The sequence below is a fragment of the Capra hircus genome, chromosome 3, assembly GCF_001704415.2.
Source record: "Capra hircus breed San Clemente chromosome 3, ASM170441v1, whole genome shotgun sequence".
In the NCBI taxonomy this organism is placed as follows: domain Eukaryota; kingdom Metazoa; phylum Chordata; class Mammalia; order Artiodactyla; family Bovidae; genus Capra; species Capra hircus.
The window spans coordinates 38,960,476-38,976,706 of record NC_030810.1 but is presented as its reverse complement, the minus strand read 5'-3'; the positions used below and the strand labels follow the sequence as shown (position 1 = coordinate 38,976,706).

The 16,231-nt window shown below is 42.3% G+C and overlaps 1 protein-coding gene across 2 annotated transcripts in view; it reads right to left on the bottom strand.

The window, feature by feature from the left end:
- PGM1 (phosphoglucomutase 1) overlaps nucleotides 1-16,231 on the bottom strand; it is a 66,192-nt gene that overhangs the window by 32,071 nt on the left and 17,890 nt on the right. Inside the window, exon 1 of one of the 2 annotated variants that reach the window (XM_018045092.1) lies at nucleotides 5,294-5,920. The exons of the other annotated variant lie outside the window; for it this stretch is intronic. Coding sequence (XP_017900581.1) covers nucleotides 5,294-5,593 — 300 coding nt within the window. The 5' untranslated portion in view covers nucleotides 5,594-5,920. Of the gene's footprint in view, nucleotides 1-5,293; nucleotides 5,921-16,231 lie in introns of those variants that run through there. 2 annotated transcript variants of the gene reach the window in all.

Sequence of the window (16,231 nt, the reverse complement as noted above, 5' to 3'; positions counted from 1 at the left end):
AAAGGATGCCCTTTAATGAACTCCTAACAGCTTGGGTTATTAGTACTATTATATTGAAGTATTTTATAGTTGGTGCTGAGTAACACTATTATTGAAATAGAATCAGCATTGCTGAACAAAGCCATTTCTTCCGATAGTTTTGGGGGACTTTATAGTGTATGATCTGGGAGTGCTATAAGGTTCTGGCAAGAAAAGAAAACAGGGCCTTTCCAGATTAGGTTCATAAAATTTGGATACATTATAAATCTGTGGGAAAACCCACATTTTTATCCACTTTAATCATACTGTCAATCCAAATTGGAAGAGAGACTATAAATTTAGCTAGTTAAAGGAATTCTAACCCAAAGAGGAGGCTTTTGTAAACTAAAATATGTAAAAAAGTAAAAGGGGCAAACTTTGTATGAAGAAATGTTATAAAATGTATCTCACAAATTTATTGCCGTTCAAGCTTGGATTCTTCTTTAATTGGAGTATAATTGCTTCACAATGCTGTGCTAGTTTCTGCTGTACAATGAAGTGAACCAGCTATATGTGTACATGTACCCCCTCTCTATTGGAGCTCCCTCCACCATCCCACCCCTCTAGGTCATCACAGGGCACTGAGCTGAGCTCCCTGGCAGCTTCCCACTAGCTATTTCACACAGGGTAGTGAATATATGTCAAACCTAATACAATGGGTTCCTCAAAGCAGAACACACCTATCCACACTAGGATGCACCTGGGCTTCCTCCTGGGCCTGAGGCAGGGAATGCTGGGAGTGTTACTGGGTAAACCAGCCAGGACCACCTACATGAAGCAGCTACAGGTTGCGTTCTTAACTCACCTGCCCGTATCTTTCACAGATGGTATCTATAAGCACAGCTCCTTGCTAAAATGATTGTAATTTTTATCTGTTTCAACATGATGCAAGTCGGAAAAGAAGGGAATTCCGTCAGTTCCTCTGACTAAAAATGTGATTGCTTCATGAAAAGATTTTAAAAAGGAGGAGTTTGTGCCCTTCTTCCACCCTCCCCTCTGAAGACACAGGGACATATTTAAGTTTTCCAGTTGCTATTTCTTCTTGCCCCACCCAAGATAAGTGCAGCTGAAGAAATGACTTGATGGTGGAAGATGCGTTTCTAATACTGAACATGCCAATAAGATACCTGGCTTCCCTGGGGAGGTTTTTCTGGGATTGTTAGCTTTGCCAGCTTCCTGTAGGTCACTAACAACTTGACTGGCTTATAATTAAACCTCTCCATTATCAACCACCTCCCAGGAAGCAGCCGCTTCATTCCAGGCCCCTTTTGGCTCTTGTATGTCTATCCCTGAACAATCGCTGTTATTCTAATGTATTTCTTATGTCCTGCCTCCCTCAGGAAGTGGTAACTCCCTGACTCAATACAGTGGAAATGGTAACATCTCACGCTTCCGGCAGTTTCTGGGTGCCGTTCTGATGAAAACTGCTTTGTGGTTGAGCAGTTCCATAATTCTGATGAGAGGAGCTTAGAGATGGCAATTTAAGCAGCCACAGTGACCGGTGGAGTAATATGAAAACTGTGTGCATCAAGCACACTGACTTCTACTTTGATCCCTATGTGCTTAACGTAGAAGGGGAAGCTGAATAAATAAATATTAAGCCATGCCACACAGGTCACCCCATAATTCTACCATTCCTTATGGTGAAATCTGCAGTCAGTAGTGGTCCAAGACTGAGAGGATTATACCAGGAAGTGAGAGTAAGAAAATCAGGAGAAGCAAGGGGAGCCCATGGTAGATTCTTTCTCTTGAGCCCAAGAACAGGTATAGCTGACCTCCCAGAGCAGACTCTTCCCATGAATTCTGCTCAAGAATATTCATCTTCAACTTGATATTTGGGAGATATTACTCTATTGTCCTCCTCCCCGTAAGGATGTCTGGAGCATTATAATAGCTCCTGACTCAATCTCCCCTGCCTTTCTCCCACCTGCACCTGCCTTGCTCTACCCTCCCTGAATCTTATCTGACCTACCGGGCCCATCTAGTTCAGCTTTCTAGACCATAGTTCTGTGTTCCTCCCCTGTTCAAAAACCTTCCCTATACCATATGATCCAGAAGGCCCACTTCTAGGTACAGACACAAAAAGAAAGCAGTGACTCAAACAGGTATTTGCACACCCATGTTCACAGCAGCATTCTTCACAATAACCAGAAGTGGAATCAACCCAAATGTCCATTGAAAGATGAACAGATAAACAAAATGTGGTATATACATACAATGGAATATTACTTGGCCTTTAAAAGGAAGGAAATTCTGATTCATGCTACAACATGGGTGAACCTCGAGAACATTACACTAAGTAAAATAAGCCAGACAGAAAAGGACAAGTATTGGATGGTTCCATTTATATGATGGACACAGAAGAGGCAAATTCATAGAAAGTAGAACCAACATTGGCAGGAAGAAGAGAATGGGGACTAACTGTTTAGTGGGTACAGAGTTTTAGACGAGATGATGAAAAGGTTCTGGAAACAGTGGTGATGGTTGCAGAACATTATGAATGTAATGAACACCACTGAATTGCATACTTAAACATGGTTAAAACAGCAAATTTTGTGTTAGGTATACTTTACAACGAGCTTCCCAGGTGACTCAGTGGTAAAGAAGCAGCTTGCAGTGCAAGAGACCCGGGTTCAATCCCTCGGTAGGAAAGATCCCCTGGAGGAGGAAATGGCAACCTACTCCAGCATGCTTGCCTGGGAAATCCCATGGCCAGAGCAGCTGGGCAGGCTACAGTCTAAGGGGTCACAAAGAATTAGATACGACTGAGTGACTAACTCACAAATGCAATTTAACACAAAAAAGGGGAAAAAAATTAAAAAAAAAAAAAAAACCCTTCCCTGGGTCCCAAATGTCTACCAACTTAGAGATACCCCCTCAGCCCTGCACAGAGTCCTTCACCAAAAAGCATTTCCTGCCCTTACTCTTGCCCACCACTCCCTTCTGCGTAAACTCAAGTCCTGCTGCTAAACTGGATACCTCCTTCTCCCTCAACATTTTATAGTTAACCACGACAGGGAGCAAACATTAAAATATTCCTTTCAATTAAAACTAGGGCTTGGTGTTTGTTTGTGTTTCTCCGAAACACAAAACAAACAAACAAAAGGTTCCATTTTCTTTGCTCTGCCAGTCATACATACAGGTTCTATTCTCATTTCTAAAATTATCTCAAGGATAAATCTCTGGGGACTGAATGAGATACCAGTACCATAAATGAGACCCTACCAATGTTTTATTTTGTACATTAAAATCGCCTGTAACTGCAGACAGCTCTGTGCAAATAAAAGGAAAGGCAAAGTGTATTCTACTATCCATAAATGTACCAGATAAAAGTGTACTAAAGGGAAGAAATGAAATTATTTCCATGTAGCTCGCCAGGCTGAAAAGCTCTCTTAGAATCGGCTCATGGGTATAGTGGGTATTGACAAAACTGAGGAAAGAACCCTGACTTCTATTAATACCAAAATCTGTGGCAATAAATTATCTTTCCTGTAGATTGCCTCCCTAAATTCTGCCCACAATCAAAGGGATGTTAAAATAGAATTTAGGATATGTTAGAAAAAGAAATCAAGCTAAATAGGATTTGATAGGTTTTATCAGATGAAAGTGCTTTATCGGTCCACTAAACGTTTTACGTAATTCAGCTGGGTAGCACAAGTACTTCAAATGCAACACTACTTTTAATAAGGAATGTCCTTGAAAAGACTTGAAAATATCACTTGGGCTGCCACAGCTCTAACAAATAGGCAGTTACCATATTTAGTCAATTATCAGCACTTAAATGCATTATTTAGCAAAGCTTCAGATCGTAAATCTGAGAAAGTCTGCAGGGTCTGCCTGAATTACACATTCCTACCACCCCTTCCACATCCTTCTGCTTTGCACAAGAATGAAATGAAGCCAAATATATCACAGCAAAGGGGACAGTGTACCAGATCCACTCAACAATCTAGATATATGCAGAGAAATAATGTTTCATTCGTTCTCTCCCAAAAGATTAAAAGCATCTTAATACCATTGCCTTTGCAGCTCTCCTCAAAGATGAAATTTACAGCATGTCACACTTTATCTTAAAAATGTGTATGCATCATAATTTCATATTTGAGTGCTTTATCAGCAAATTTTACATGAGAAGCATTCAGATTCTGAAACTGGGTACAAAGGGAATCTCACATTAACAACAATAGGATGTACAAACTCTTCTAAATAGAATTTGGTAACTAACATATGCTTTTTTTTTTAAATTTGACTTTTGCAATCACACCTGCTTAGTGTATTGTAAAAATACACTGAAAATAAATGCCTAACGCACTTGGTTATAATGCTAAATTTTATGTTCTCAGAATCACTTCCAGAAAGGAAATAAAACAATGTTTTAAAATCTATAAGTACTGAAGGACTATGTGCTCCAAATTATTGTTAAGTGTAATCTAAAACACTAAACATGTATTTTTGGTCCCACGGAGGAATTTGCAGAGCAAAAACAGCAAAATGTTCTGATGCCTGCCTTCCTGTAAATCAGTGAGACTGTGCAAATTGTTAGATTATCAAGATCAGTGCTTCCTGGTGCAAGATTCCTTCCGATTTGGTTAATTCAGCCAACACAGTTTTTCACAATGCAGAGCTTTAGCAGAGCCTCCTTATATTATAGGCTCACAGAAGTTATTATCTCTACCCTGCTGCACAAATTCACCACACACAGGACTTCTTTGTATCCAAGGTCATTATAAGTGGGTTCCCCTCTAACAGGTCCTCTTGGAAGGCTCACACCTAACATTTTCCAGTTCTCTCCCAGCATTTCTGCATGACTACCAGGATCCACAAATAACAGCGTGCCCTGGCTTTTGTTTTCCTGTTTGACAAGTGACTGAACTTCAACAAGGAAGCCATTGAAAGAAAACAAAATCTTCCTCTCTCCGTGGCTCCTAAGAGCCTCCTACGCAGGACAGAGTGCCCCTCAAAACTGGTTAGAATGTAGATAAGACAGCTTAAGGCTGGGGTGAGCTTTAGATGTCTAAAAGCAACAGGTACCTTTTCAAGCAACAGGCACAGAGCATAATAAACTGAGTTTACATCCCCAAATCCCAATGCAACAAATGTAATTTCAGGGGTAATATCACAATATACAATCTCTGATGTCATAATCAAACTTAATCAGGTGTTAGTAGCATTGAGGTGTATACAACATACAAATCTTTGTACTTCGGTATATTTTTTGCAGAATTAAGAGGTTATATGAGAGCCAGAAACATAGCAAAACTTATCAAATACCAACCCCATTGGCAGCTGCCATCTGCACTATTGTCTCTATTGCCGATTTATTAAAATACCGCCCATCTCCACCAACCACCAGTGAGGCTCCCTGGCGATCTTTTAGGTCTATGGAAAAGAATATACTCTGGATGAAATTCTCCAGATAGCATGGTTTTTCCTCGAAATAGTAGGTTTTCTTCCGTAATCCACTAGTTCCTGGTTTCTGGTCATAGTAGGGAGCCGTAGTAAAAGTCAACAGAGGGAGAGGACCTTCTTCCATTTTTCTGTGTTTCCCAGAAATCCATTCATCAAAATCACTCATCTTTCATTTCCACCACTTGGCTCAGCGAGGCTGTCCAGAAAGCAATCAAGGGTCCCCAAAATAGTCTGTCCAACCTGAAGCTGCTACAGTGTCACTCGAGTAACTAAAATAGAGATCTTGCCTGGATGATCCCTCTCAATGAGGAAGCGGGGTTAATTCCTGTTGTCGTCGCCCCATGTGAAAAAGTGAAGGACCAAACACCCACCCACACCCACACTCAAAGCAGATCTTCAGTGTTGTTTTGATGAGGACATTCTGCCCACAACCACGCCAAACACCCTTCAATTATTTTTGCCTCATTCCCCTGTTAGGGTGGAGATAGGTCCAGAGGGTGCTGTGTGCAGCAGGCTTCAGTCACAAACACCAGGTGGCTTCCAGATTCCTCTCCCAGAGCCAGGCAAAGGCGGAGCAAGTGCAGTCCTAAGGAGCAGGTTCGTGAACAAGACGCCCTGGTGTGGCTCCCGCTGCCACTGACACCCTTAAACCAGAGCCTCGCTGGCAGTCATCTCTGATAAGGCCATCTGCAGCTAAAGTTGTTTCATGCCATCTCACAAATTAAAGGTCAGTCTTAAAATGGAAATGACGGATCTCAGTTACTTCTGGTTTCCTTTCATCACCGTCATTTTGATACTCAAATATCTGATACTCAAGTGATTTTTTTTTTTTTTTACTTTCCACGTGCAATCCCAGTTAGAAGGGAGGAAAGGCATCAAACAGAACAAATTTATTCATTGGCCACCAAAGATTTAACTAAATAGTATTCAATTCTAGAATTGAGACTCACAGACATGCCCTGAATGATCAACAACTGGTCATTCCCATGAATTTATAGAAAAGTAGGGATGAACAGGGCTGCAATGCGGGAGACCTGGGTTCGATCCCTTGGTTGCAGAGATCCCCTGGAGGAGGGCATGGCAACCCACTTCAGTATTCTTACCTGGAGAATCCCATGGACAGAGGAGCCTAGCAGTCCATGGGGTCACAAAGAATCAGACATGACTGAGCAACTGAACAACAACATTGTCAAGGTTTTGGTGAACCTGTTAAGGGGACTTGGAAAGTAAATCGAGACTAGTTATGCCACATGTTTGGGGAGTCTGATGTGCACGTAAAAGTCAGGTTTTCAAGGGAAAAGTAGTAATCCCTTGAAAAACGAAAATCTGGGTATTTTCCTACTAACTTGTCCAGCCAGGTCCAAAAGCAGACAGGCCCTGGGGGCAGCAGACAGCCTTCTGTGAGGCAAGAATGTCTCTCTGTTCCAGGCGCTGCTCACACAGGACAGAGAACTAACAGGCCATGAGCAGAAAGCACCCTGCTCCCAAGGGAGCCTGGTCTCCTTCATATGGCAAATGGAGCTGGCCCATCTGCAAGCAGGACCTCAAGACATAACACTAACACAATTCACAAGACACATCTATTAAGCTGAAAACCAGTCAGTCAAAAGATGATTATATTTCATAGCTTATTTTTGCCCCTTATTGCATTTTTAAAACTAAAACTCTTGTGAAGTAAGCTTGCTTTAGTAGTCTATACACCCAATGTTTTTCAACTTACTACAAATGCACTTTTTAAATTCATATTTTTTCAGTTCAGTGGCCAGTTTTCTCTGGTTTTTGATAGGTTCACAAATTACACCAGTATATATGTCTTGACATATTTAATAACAGAGCCATATTTCTCAAATATCAACTGAACAGTTTTTTCACTGGGAATAACAGAGCAACCAACCAAGTAATCAGTAGTTTCCTTAACGAGGTCTTGAAACCCCAGTGAAGATTCAGGAATACTTGGTTGCAAGGGGCTCCAATATTCCCACTAAAGCTTCTCTGCTCATACATTCCAGCATGTTCTCTGCTAGTGGTTGACCACTCTCTCTCGAAGCTCTTTCTGAATCCAGAGCTAGGGAGAGTAATGTTCTCTTAAGGGCTTTTCCCATACATTTATTTATTTTATTTACAGTTTACGGTCAGTGCAAATAAATTCACAATTATGAAAATTCAAAATAGATGTTCAACACACACACCAAAAACACCCCACAAGCATCAAAGTGAGTTTATTTGTAGCATAAGATCTGACGGGCGTTATTTCAAAGCATGGCAAATGCTTGTTTTTTTGTTTTTTTTTAAGACAGTGGCCATATCAGATACTAGAACACCTCAGCTTATTGGTGTGTTTTTGTATGAACAAAATTTGTTTCTGAAAATATTGTTTCACATTGAAACTGTTATAAAAGCTGTACTTCTCCAGAATTAAGCCTATTCTTAGGCCTTGTACAGGTTTCTCACCACCTAAAAACTGACTGATACAGAAAGTATTCCAGATGTAACTACTCTGATTCTAAAGTAGTTTAAAAGAATCATTGCAAACTTTATAATGCTGGTGCTCTTCCAGCCCTATCTCTCCAAACAGCTGATATGCCACTTCAGGGTTCATTATCTGAAGGTCTCTCACTTTGAAGCCTTTTAAATATTCCTCTCCAGTAGACCATCTTCATATTTAAAACATTATTTAACACTAATGGAAATAGACAGTAGCATTTGAGCATTGAGAAGTCCTATGTATGAAACCTGGGGAATCAGGTCACTAGGTGAACCCAGACTCCCTCTAGTATGGAATGTCCTTATGGACACATACACTTTTTTTACTTCACTGCATGTGAGCCAGCTTCACAGCGAGGCATGGACTGGAAAGACTCTCATCTCTCATGGCTCCTGCATGTGCCAATGAATACCCAGCAATTCAAGTGCACATCAAGCCTAAGCCTCCAAAGGAGAGAGTTTGGTACCTCAAAGCAAAGAGCAATGTTTTTACCAACTACGTGTGTTGGCATGGTGTTTGTCAACATGCAAAACTAAACCAAAAAGATATAATACTTGCCCTAAAAAAGCTTCTATTCTAAAAATGGGCCTGAGTCATAATTTTATGGACACTATAGAACTCAACCCCATATAAAAATATTACCAGAAGCAGCAATGTTAGATGGACTGTGAAGTGTGGTAAAAAAGGAGAAGCATTAAAAACATTAAGCTTCCAAAGACGCTCAGACTAAGTGGGACAGCTATTAAGAAACTCATTTGTTTGAGCTCTCCAGCAAAGGTTGAACTTCATCTTCAGAAACGTTACTGTCGAGCATAGCGAACCCAATTTGGCCTAATGAATTCGCCTGCCTCGCCAGTACTCCTTCACAATGACACAAATTACATTTAAACCATATGGGGGATTTAAGGATTATTCCCTTCAGACAAGAAACTTTCATATTGGTCTTGGGTCCAATCAATTTCACAATGGCAGAGTTACGAACCCCTTCGCTCCCAGCCTCACAAAGACTCCAGTTCCCATTCTGATCAGCAGTGATGCCTTCCTAGTAGAAGACAGCAGAAACAAGACTTGCCAATACTTTATTCTATCTTTCTTTTTTTCCATTGACAAACGTTTACTGGATCGCTAACTGCCATGTCCCAGGGCTCATGGGAGAGTGGGACCCAAGGCCTGAAAAGATACACCTCTTCATATCAAGAATTATTCTTTAGAAAATGCCACAGGAATGGGCATATTATTTAGAAATGGTAACCCTGACTTTCAGCACAAGCACTAGAAAGTAAGCTACTAACTAGGCTGAAAGCAGCAGGGATCATCAGAGCCCCCACCCCCAGGCCAAAACCCTATGCTTGCGATGCTGCAGGTGCCTGCCTGAGTGTTGGGGTCAATTATCCTCCAACTGAAAAAAAAAAAATTGGTTTCTAAAATGTATGAGAGGTACAACCTTGAGCAATTCTCTTAACTGACCCAAGTCTGTAAGCTAGGGATCACAATGAAGGTTGTTCTGAGCGCTGAATTGGACAACACGTACGAAAACAGTTATGATCTGTGATTCTGGTGACAGGAATCACAAGCTGGGAAAAGTCATTCATTTCTCCAACCAACAGTAAATAAGCTTCCAATGAATGCCTGCCACAGAGGAGACACTGCAGGATAATGCAAAGACCATAGATTCAGGAGCCAGACACAACCAGGGCTCAAATCTTGGACTCTAAACAGACTTGTGGACACAGCAGAGGAAGGAGAGGGCAGCACTGAAACATATGCATTACCGTATGTAAAACAGCCAGCCAGTGGGAATTTGCTGCCTGACACAAGGAGCTCAAACCCAGTGCTCTGTGACAACCTAGAGGGGTGGGATGGAGTGGGAGGTTGGAGGGAGGTTCAAGAGGGAGGGGACATATGTATACCTATGGCTGATTCATGTTGATGTGGAGCAGAAATCAACACAACGTTGTAAAGCAATTATCCTCCAATTTAAAAAAAAATATTGGTTTCTAAAATATATGAGAGGTACAATCTTGAGCAATTCACTTAACTGACCTGAGTCTGTAAACTAGGGATCACAATGAAGTTTGTTCTAAGTACTGAATCGGGCAACATGTATGAAAACACTTATGACCTGTGTCTGGCATCCAGCAGATTATCAGTGTTAGCCCCTCACCCTTCCATCCTCAATGCCCTGAGGATGACAATAGGATGATGATACCTGCCTCACAACGAATGTCTATGTCCCAGCAGTGCCTGGACAGGACTGTGGCTCTCAAGAGGCTGCAGTGATGAGGTGAAGCTGGAGAAGTAGCTAGGACAAGGTTACATAGTCTCATGAACCGCAGTAAGGTTTATTTTGTAGGCACCGGAAGCTATGGATATTTTTAAGCAGAAGGAATAAAAACTGCTTTTTTTTTCAAAGTTGACTGGCTGCCAGTAGTGTATCAAATAGCTTGGAGAAGGAGAGACTGGAAAAAGATTAACCAAGGCTTGCAAAAAGGAGTCCCTCTGCAGCTGAGGTGGATCTGAGGATCCTGGTCTCTGTGACCCTGTCCAGAGCTGCTCCTCTTGCATAAGACTTCTTCACCTCTGAGTCCTCGGCCAGTTTGGGCTCTGTAGGTTACTCTCCTCCAACATGAAGACACTACCCCAACAACCTGTTTTTCCTCTGACCCCTTCTGCTCACTCTCTTCTCTAAGAACTGTCCCTGACCCCACCCTACAACAGTGGAGTCCCAGGGCCATGCTTCTACTGTGGGACTCAGGCCATGATCATCAAGGGCAGACAACTGACCAAAGCTGGATCTCTCATATTTTCTCTTCTAGGAATCTAGAATTAGGACTCAAAAGTGTACCAGTCAGATTTAGTTAGCCTTTGAACTGGGAAGACAGGTAAACTCAGAAGCTGTGGGGCAGGGACCTCATGTCATGACAATGTCTACAGAACTGTAACTGGCAGACATGCGAATACATGAGAACACGAGAGAGCTGCTATGCAGATCTGTCTCTGGGTCACTCGGGCACGTCTAAGAGCTGGGGATCTGATACACAGAACTGGAAGAGAATTCAGAGTGGTTTCAGGCAGAATATCCGTTAGATGGATCTTCTCAAGAGAGTAAGGACCGCGGACTCATGAGACATGAGAACTGGGGAAAGTGGTCTGTGAACACGAGCCACGTGAGACCCCCTGTTGGCACGAGTTCTGGACTGGGAAGCTCCCACTGCTAGATTTCCAGGCAATGTCACCCCCAATTTCAGAGGAAGTGTGTGTTAGTCACTCAGTCGTGTCTTACTCTTTGCGACCCCATGGACTGTATCCCACCAGGCTCCTCAGTCCTTCCGGCAAGAATACTAGAGTGAGTGGCCATTTCCTTCTCCAAGGGATCTTCCTGAGCCAGGGATTGAACCCGGGTCTTTCGCATAGCAGGCAGATTCTTTACCATCTGAGCCACCAGGGAAGGCCAATTGCTTGGAATAAGACAATGGTTTTTGAATTGGGCACTTTTTAACTTAAAAAGATTTAGAAGTCAGTATTGACATGAAGCAAACTCATAGTAGAAAGATAATCAGTCTTGGAGAAAATCTATATTTTAAGTACATTAAGAGAATCTGGGATATTAGTTTACCTAACAGGTCAGCCCTGTGATACCAATTTACAATGTATAGTTGAGTAACTTATTTTGGCTTATGATTTTAAGAGAATTTTATAAAAGTTATAAACATTACTGGAAAAGTCAAGAAAACTTTGAATATACCATATTTTTATATTTAAATCATCAGATGCAGACAGCCAACTGCAGTGTTTAAAGGAATGGACGTTAGGGCTAGATTGATGGGGCTGGAACCCAGTTCTGCCAGTCACTGGCTGTGTGATCTCAGACAAGTTACTTAACCTCTTTGGGCTTCCACTGCTCCCATCTGAAAAACTGAGGAGAACAACAGTCCCCCACCCCATGTGTTGTCACAGTCACCGTCGAATGAAGTAATACACAGAAAATTCTAAAACCAGTGCTGCTGTAGGGCACCCTGCCCAAGTTTCTGCTATTATCATTATTAGATTACATGAGAACAATGGGAGTATTTCCACACTTTTGCTTGTTAGACAAAGGCTTCAAAAAGGAAACAAACATATTTGATTTCTAAACTTGTAACGTTCATAGGAGTTTGAGTAAATGAATTTATAACTAAGATCTCATCCACACACATACAGACACAAATACTCACAAACCCCACCAACTTACACTGACAATTGAGTCAGCAGAGAGAGAGAGGAAAATGAAGCAAACTGCTAAGATAAACAGAGGAGAGTCCAAGGCTACCTGCCCAGGCTCCTCCTGCTTCAGACTCTTTTAAGGCGCATGTGCCCACCCTACCCCTGGCTTTCAGGAGACCCTCTGGCCTTGAGACACAGTCCTCTCAGAGGCTCCCTCTAGCAGAGCGGATCTCTATTACTTGCCACACCTACAGCGCCTCACTGTGTTGAATGGGGCTCCACAGTGCATGGCTCCCCTCGCCAGGTATGAGGCAGGCTCCACCTGCTGTCCCATCCTGGCAAGAAGCGGAAAAAAAGAAACCCCCTGCCTTCACAGTTTGAGATCCTCAGCCAACCACAAGGAGCTCTTAAGCAAAGTACTTGACCTGTCTATGCCCACATTTTCTCATCTTTGAAGTGGGGATTGAACATCACACCTCCTTAGACTTAACTGTGGTGACCATTTGACAACACTGCAATATCGAATCATTAGACTGTACACCTGAAACGAATACAATGTTATATGCCACTTACTCCTCAATTATTCTTTAAAAATGCATCTTTTAAAGAGAGTTTTAAAAAAGCAAAGAAACAGTACCTACTGCACAGATGTGTTGTATAAAGATACGATGAGTTAACAAATGAAAAAAGCTTAGCACTGGCTGGTTCTAGTGGCCTGTGAACCCTACATTAGAGTTAGCTTTTATGACTGCCTTCAGTCAATTTGAAAACATACAGCTGCATTTAATACCTATCTATGAGTATATCTGTTTTAATAGAGTTAGGAAATGTCTTTTAAAGAAAAGGAGAAACTACATTAAGCTCTAATGGTACAATGCCAGAAGAATTATGAGGACCAGATGGTTTGCTTAGAGTTGTACAGAATCTCAGGTTCAAAAAATACTCCTGGGCTTCCTTGGTGGCTCAGTGGTAACGAATCTGCCTGCCGAAGTGAGAGACATGAGTTTGATCCCTGATCCGGGAAAATCCCACATGCCTGGGAACAACTAAGCCCGTGCACAACCACTATTGAGGCTGTGCTCTAGAGCCTGAGAGCCCCAACTACTGAAGCCCAAGTGTACTAAAGCCCGTGCTCCAGAACAAGAGAAGCCCGCACTGCAACTAGAGGGTAGCCCCCTGCGTGCCATAACCAGAGAAAAGCCCATGTGCACTAACGAAGGTCTTCAGTTCAGTTCAGTTCAGTCGCTCAGTCGTGTCCGACTCTTTGCAACCCCATGAATCGCAGCACGCCAGGCCTCCCTGTCCATCACCAACTCCCGGAGTTCATTCAAACTCACATCCAGCCATCTCATCCACTGTCGTCCCCTTCTCCTTCTGCCCCCAATCCCCCCCAGCATCAGAGTCTTTTCCAATGATCTAGTGCAGCCAAAAATAAACAAAATTATTTTTTTAAAAACCACCCTCCTGAAGCGTATTTTATGTTGAAAACAAACAGAACTGCTGCCTGGAAGCGTGAACATCCTTTAGCATCCATCAGTCTGCTGTCCCGCTGCTGACCCATCCGTGTCCAACGGTTACTATGTAAACTGACTTTCTCCAATGCTATTGTGGACCACCAGAAGATGACAGATTCAAGTTGTTGAACTTCTGGTCTAAACGGAGAGATAAATAGGTTAACAAGCCATTTCAAAAAGAAGTTAACTATGAGAGCTTGTAAGTGTGCTCTGAGTGCTCAGAGGAAAGAGAAAATTTTTAGAAGGTGTTTTCCACTCCACAAGTGCCATTCTTAATTTGCATGGTTAAATCTAAAAGCAATCTCCCCACTGTGAAGATGCTCAAGGTTTAGGAATTAACTTTCATACAAAAAGTACATGTCAAGAGGACTCCTGTCTAATAAGAAATCACCAATATTTAATCATTCTGACCTAAAAAAAACCAATGTATATAGTTCATATAAAATTTTTATATGTATTTTTATCTTATTTCCTTTTGGAGCATCCTCAAATTTTTTTTCATTTAAATTCCTGAAGAATATTCATTTGGAATATATTCTCATATTCTGCCTAATTACCAGGAATTATGTATCAAAATCCTTTGGTAAAAAGTGTGTTAGTTGCTCAGTCGTGTCCAACTCTTTGTGACCCCATGGACTGTAGCCCACCAGGCTTCTCTGTCCATGGAATTTTCCAGGCAAGAATACTGGAGTGGATTGCCATTTCCTTCTCCAAAGGAACTTCCCAACCCAGGGATCAAACTCTGGTCTTCTGCATCGGAGGCAGATTCTTTACCATTTGAGCTAACGTCACCTTGTCTAGGTGACCACAGTATGGCACCCAGCACTCTCAGACACACTCCCGCAGCCTGCCTTCTCATGGGCACTCCTGGTATGACCCAGGAAAGTGTTTACAAGGCTCGGAAAGTGCAGGGAGATACAGTGCCCTCACTCTGGAAGTCAGGTCATCTGGGCAGACCTGGAGTCTCACGTCTTAGAAGCTATACAGTTCCTGATGGATAGAGGCCTGAAAACACACTCTCTGTTGATGCCTATGCTTCCTTGAAGGAACATAGCTTTCCCAGCATTCTGTGTGCTAAGAGTCATACACTGCTTGAAAACGCTTGCTTGGAAGTCATTTTTCAGTAGCAATTTCATCTGACGGTGTGACTGTAGGGAAGGCCTCCAATCTCACAGGGAAAGGCAAACCAGCATCCAAACGTCCCTTCCATCACATTTTCTCTGTAGCAGAGATCTAGAGAACATAGGTCTGTCTGGAAAATTCTTGGATACTGTGGGGACACACCCTGAGTGTGAACCTGGATACCAGAGGTGGCAAAATTCACATTTTACTCTTGGTTGGCCCTACAACGGTGTGGCCTAACAACTGCTTGAAAATCCAGCCAATTGCTGTTTTCTTACTGTGACAGCAATAGCTTTGGTCCACCCATTGGGATTTCTGAACCAAGCAGGCGGCTCACAACTCCTAGCCACGGGACCATTTCCAGTGGAATGTCACCTCGAGTAGGTAACCACAGCATGGCACTCACCACTCTTAGTAAAAAGAGGGCTATCTAAAGAATGGCTTTATTTTCAAATCATTTATGGTTGTATGTTTCCCTCTTGTGGCAGAAAATGGAAACACAAGCAAGATTTCCTGTGTCCCTTGGTAGTCAGTGATTGACCCTCTCTCAAATAGTAAAAATGTGGTGGATTTATTGTTTTAAGAACAGAGGAACAGTGATGTTATGTTTTCTGTCTCATTACTAAGGATGTTTCCAATTACATGGCTTAGCCAAACTAGGATGTGCAGCTGCAAAGAAACTGAAAGAGAAGAAGGACATCTTTTTCTATGGGATCTTTTTGAGCCGGAATGTCTGTAATATGGGGATAGAAAAATTTCCTTTAAAGGTTCTGACATCAATGAAGAAAGGCATATAAAGTCCTTATCACCATGCCTGGCTATAGACTAGCCACTCAGTAACTGTTATATAAACAACCAAAACAGAGATATTGGCAAAGACATATTGCATCTTTCTAACACATGCCTTGATCTCTAGAGCAGAAGGCCCAGGCAGGAGTGGATCAGTGCTATGGGTCAGTCAGAGTAGACACCTACAGTAGGGAAGGAAAAAGGTAAAAGAAGGGGTCAGACGGTCTTGGGTCTAAATCCTGCCTTTGCCAGCTTCTGGCTGTGTATGGCCTTTCTGGTTTCAGTTTCCTTATTTGTAAGACAGGGGCAATGACACTGCTTTAAAGGCCGTGTCCAGTAGGAGATCACTGCACTAGGTCTCGACGTGCTGGGCAGTATCCCAAGAGCTTTACAAGCATTAACTCAATCTTCACAACAACCCTCCAAGATCAGTGCCATTATTCTCAGCCCCTACCTTAGGATACAGAGGTTATGTCATCTGCCCAAGGTCAAGTAGCTGGGAAAGTGTGGAGACAGGTTTTGAACACAGGCAATCTGGCCCCAGAGCCTACACTCCTACTATAACAGGTGGCCATGTGAATGGCAAGTACTCAAAAAGAAACAGCTTTTAAAACAGTGATCTAAAGAAATGTGATCATTTTTTCTACTCTACATCATTTATGGGAATTTTTGGAATGAATGGCAGCTCAAG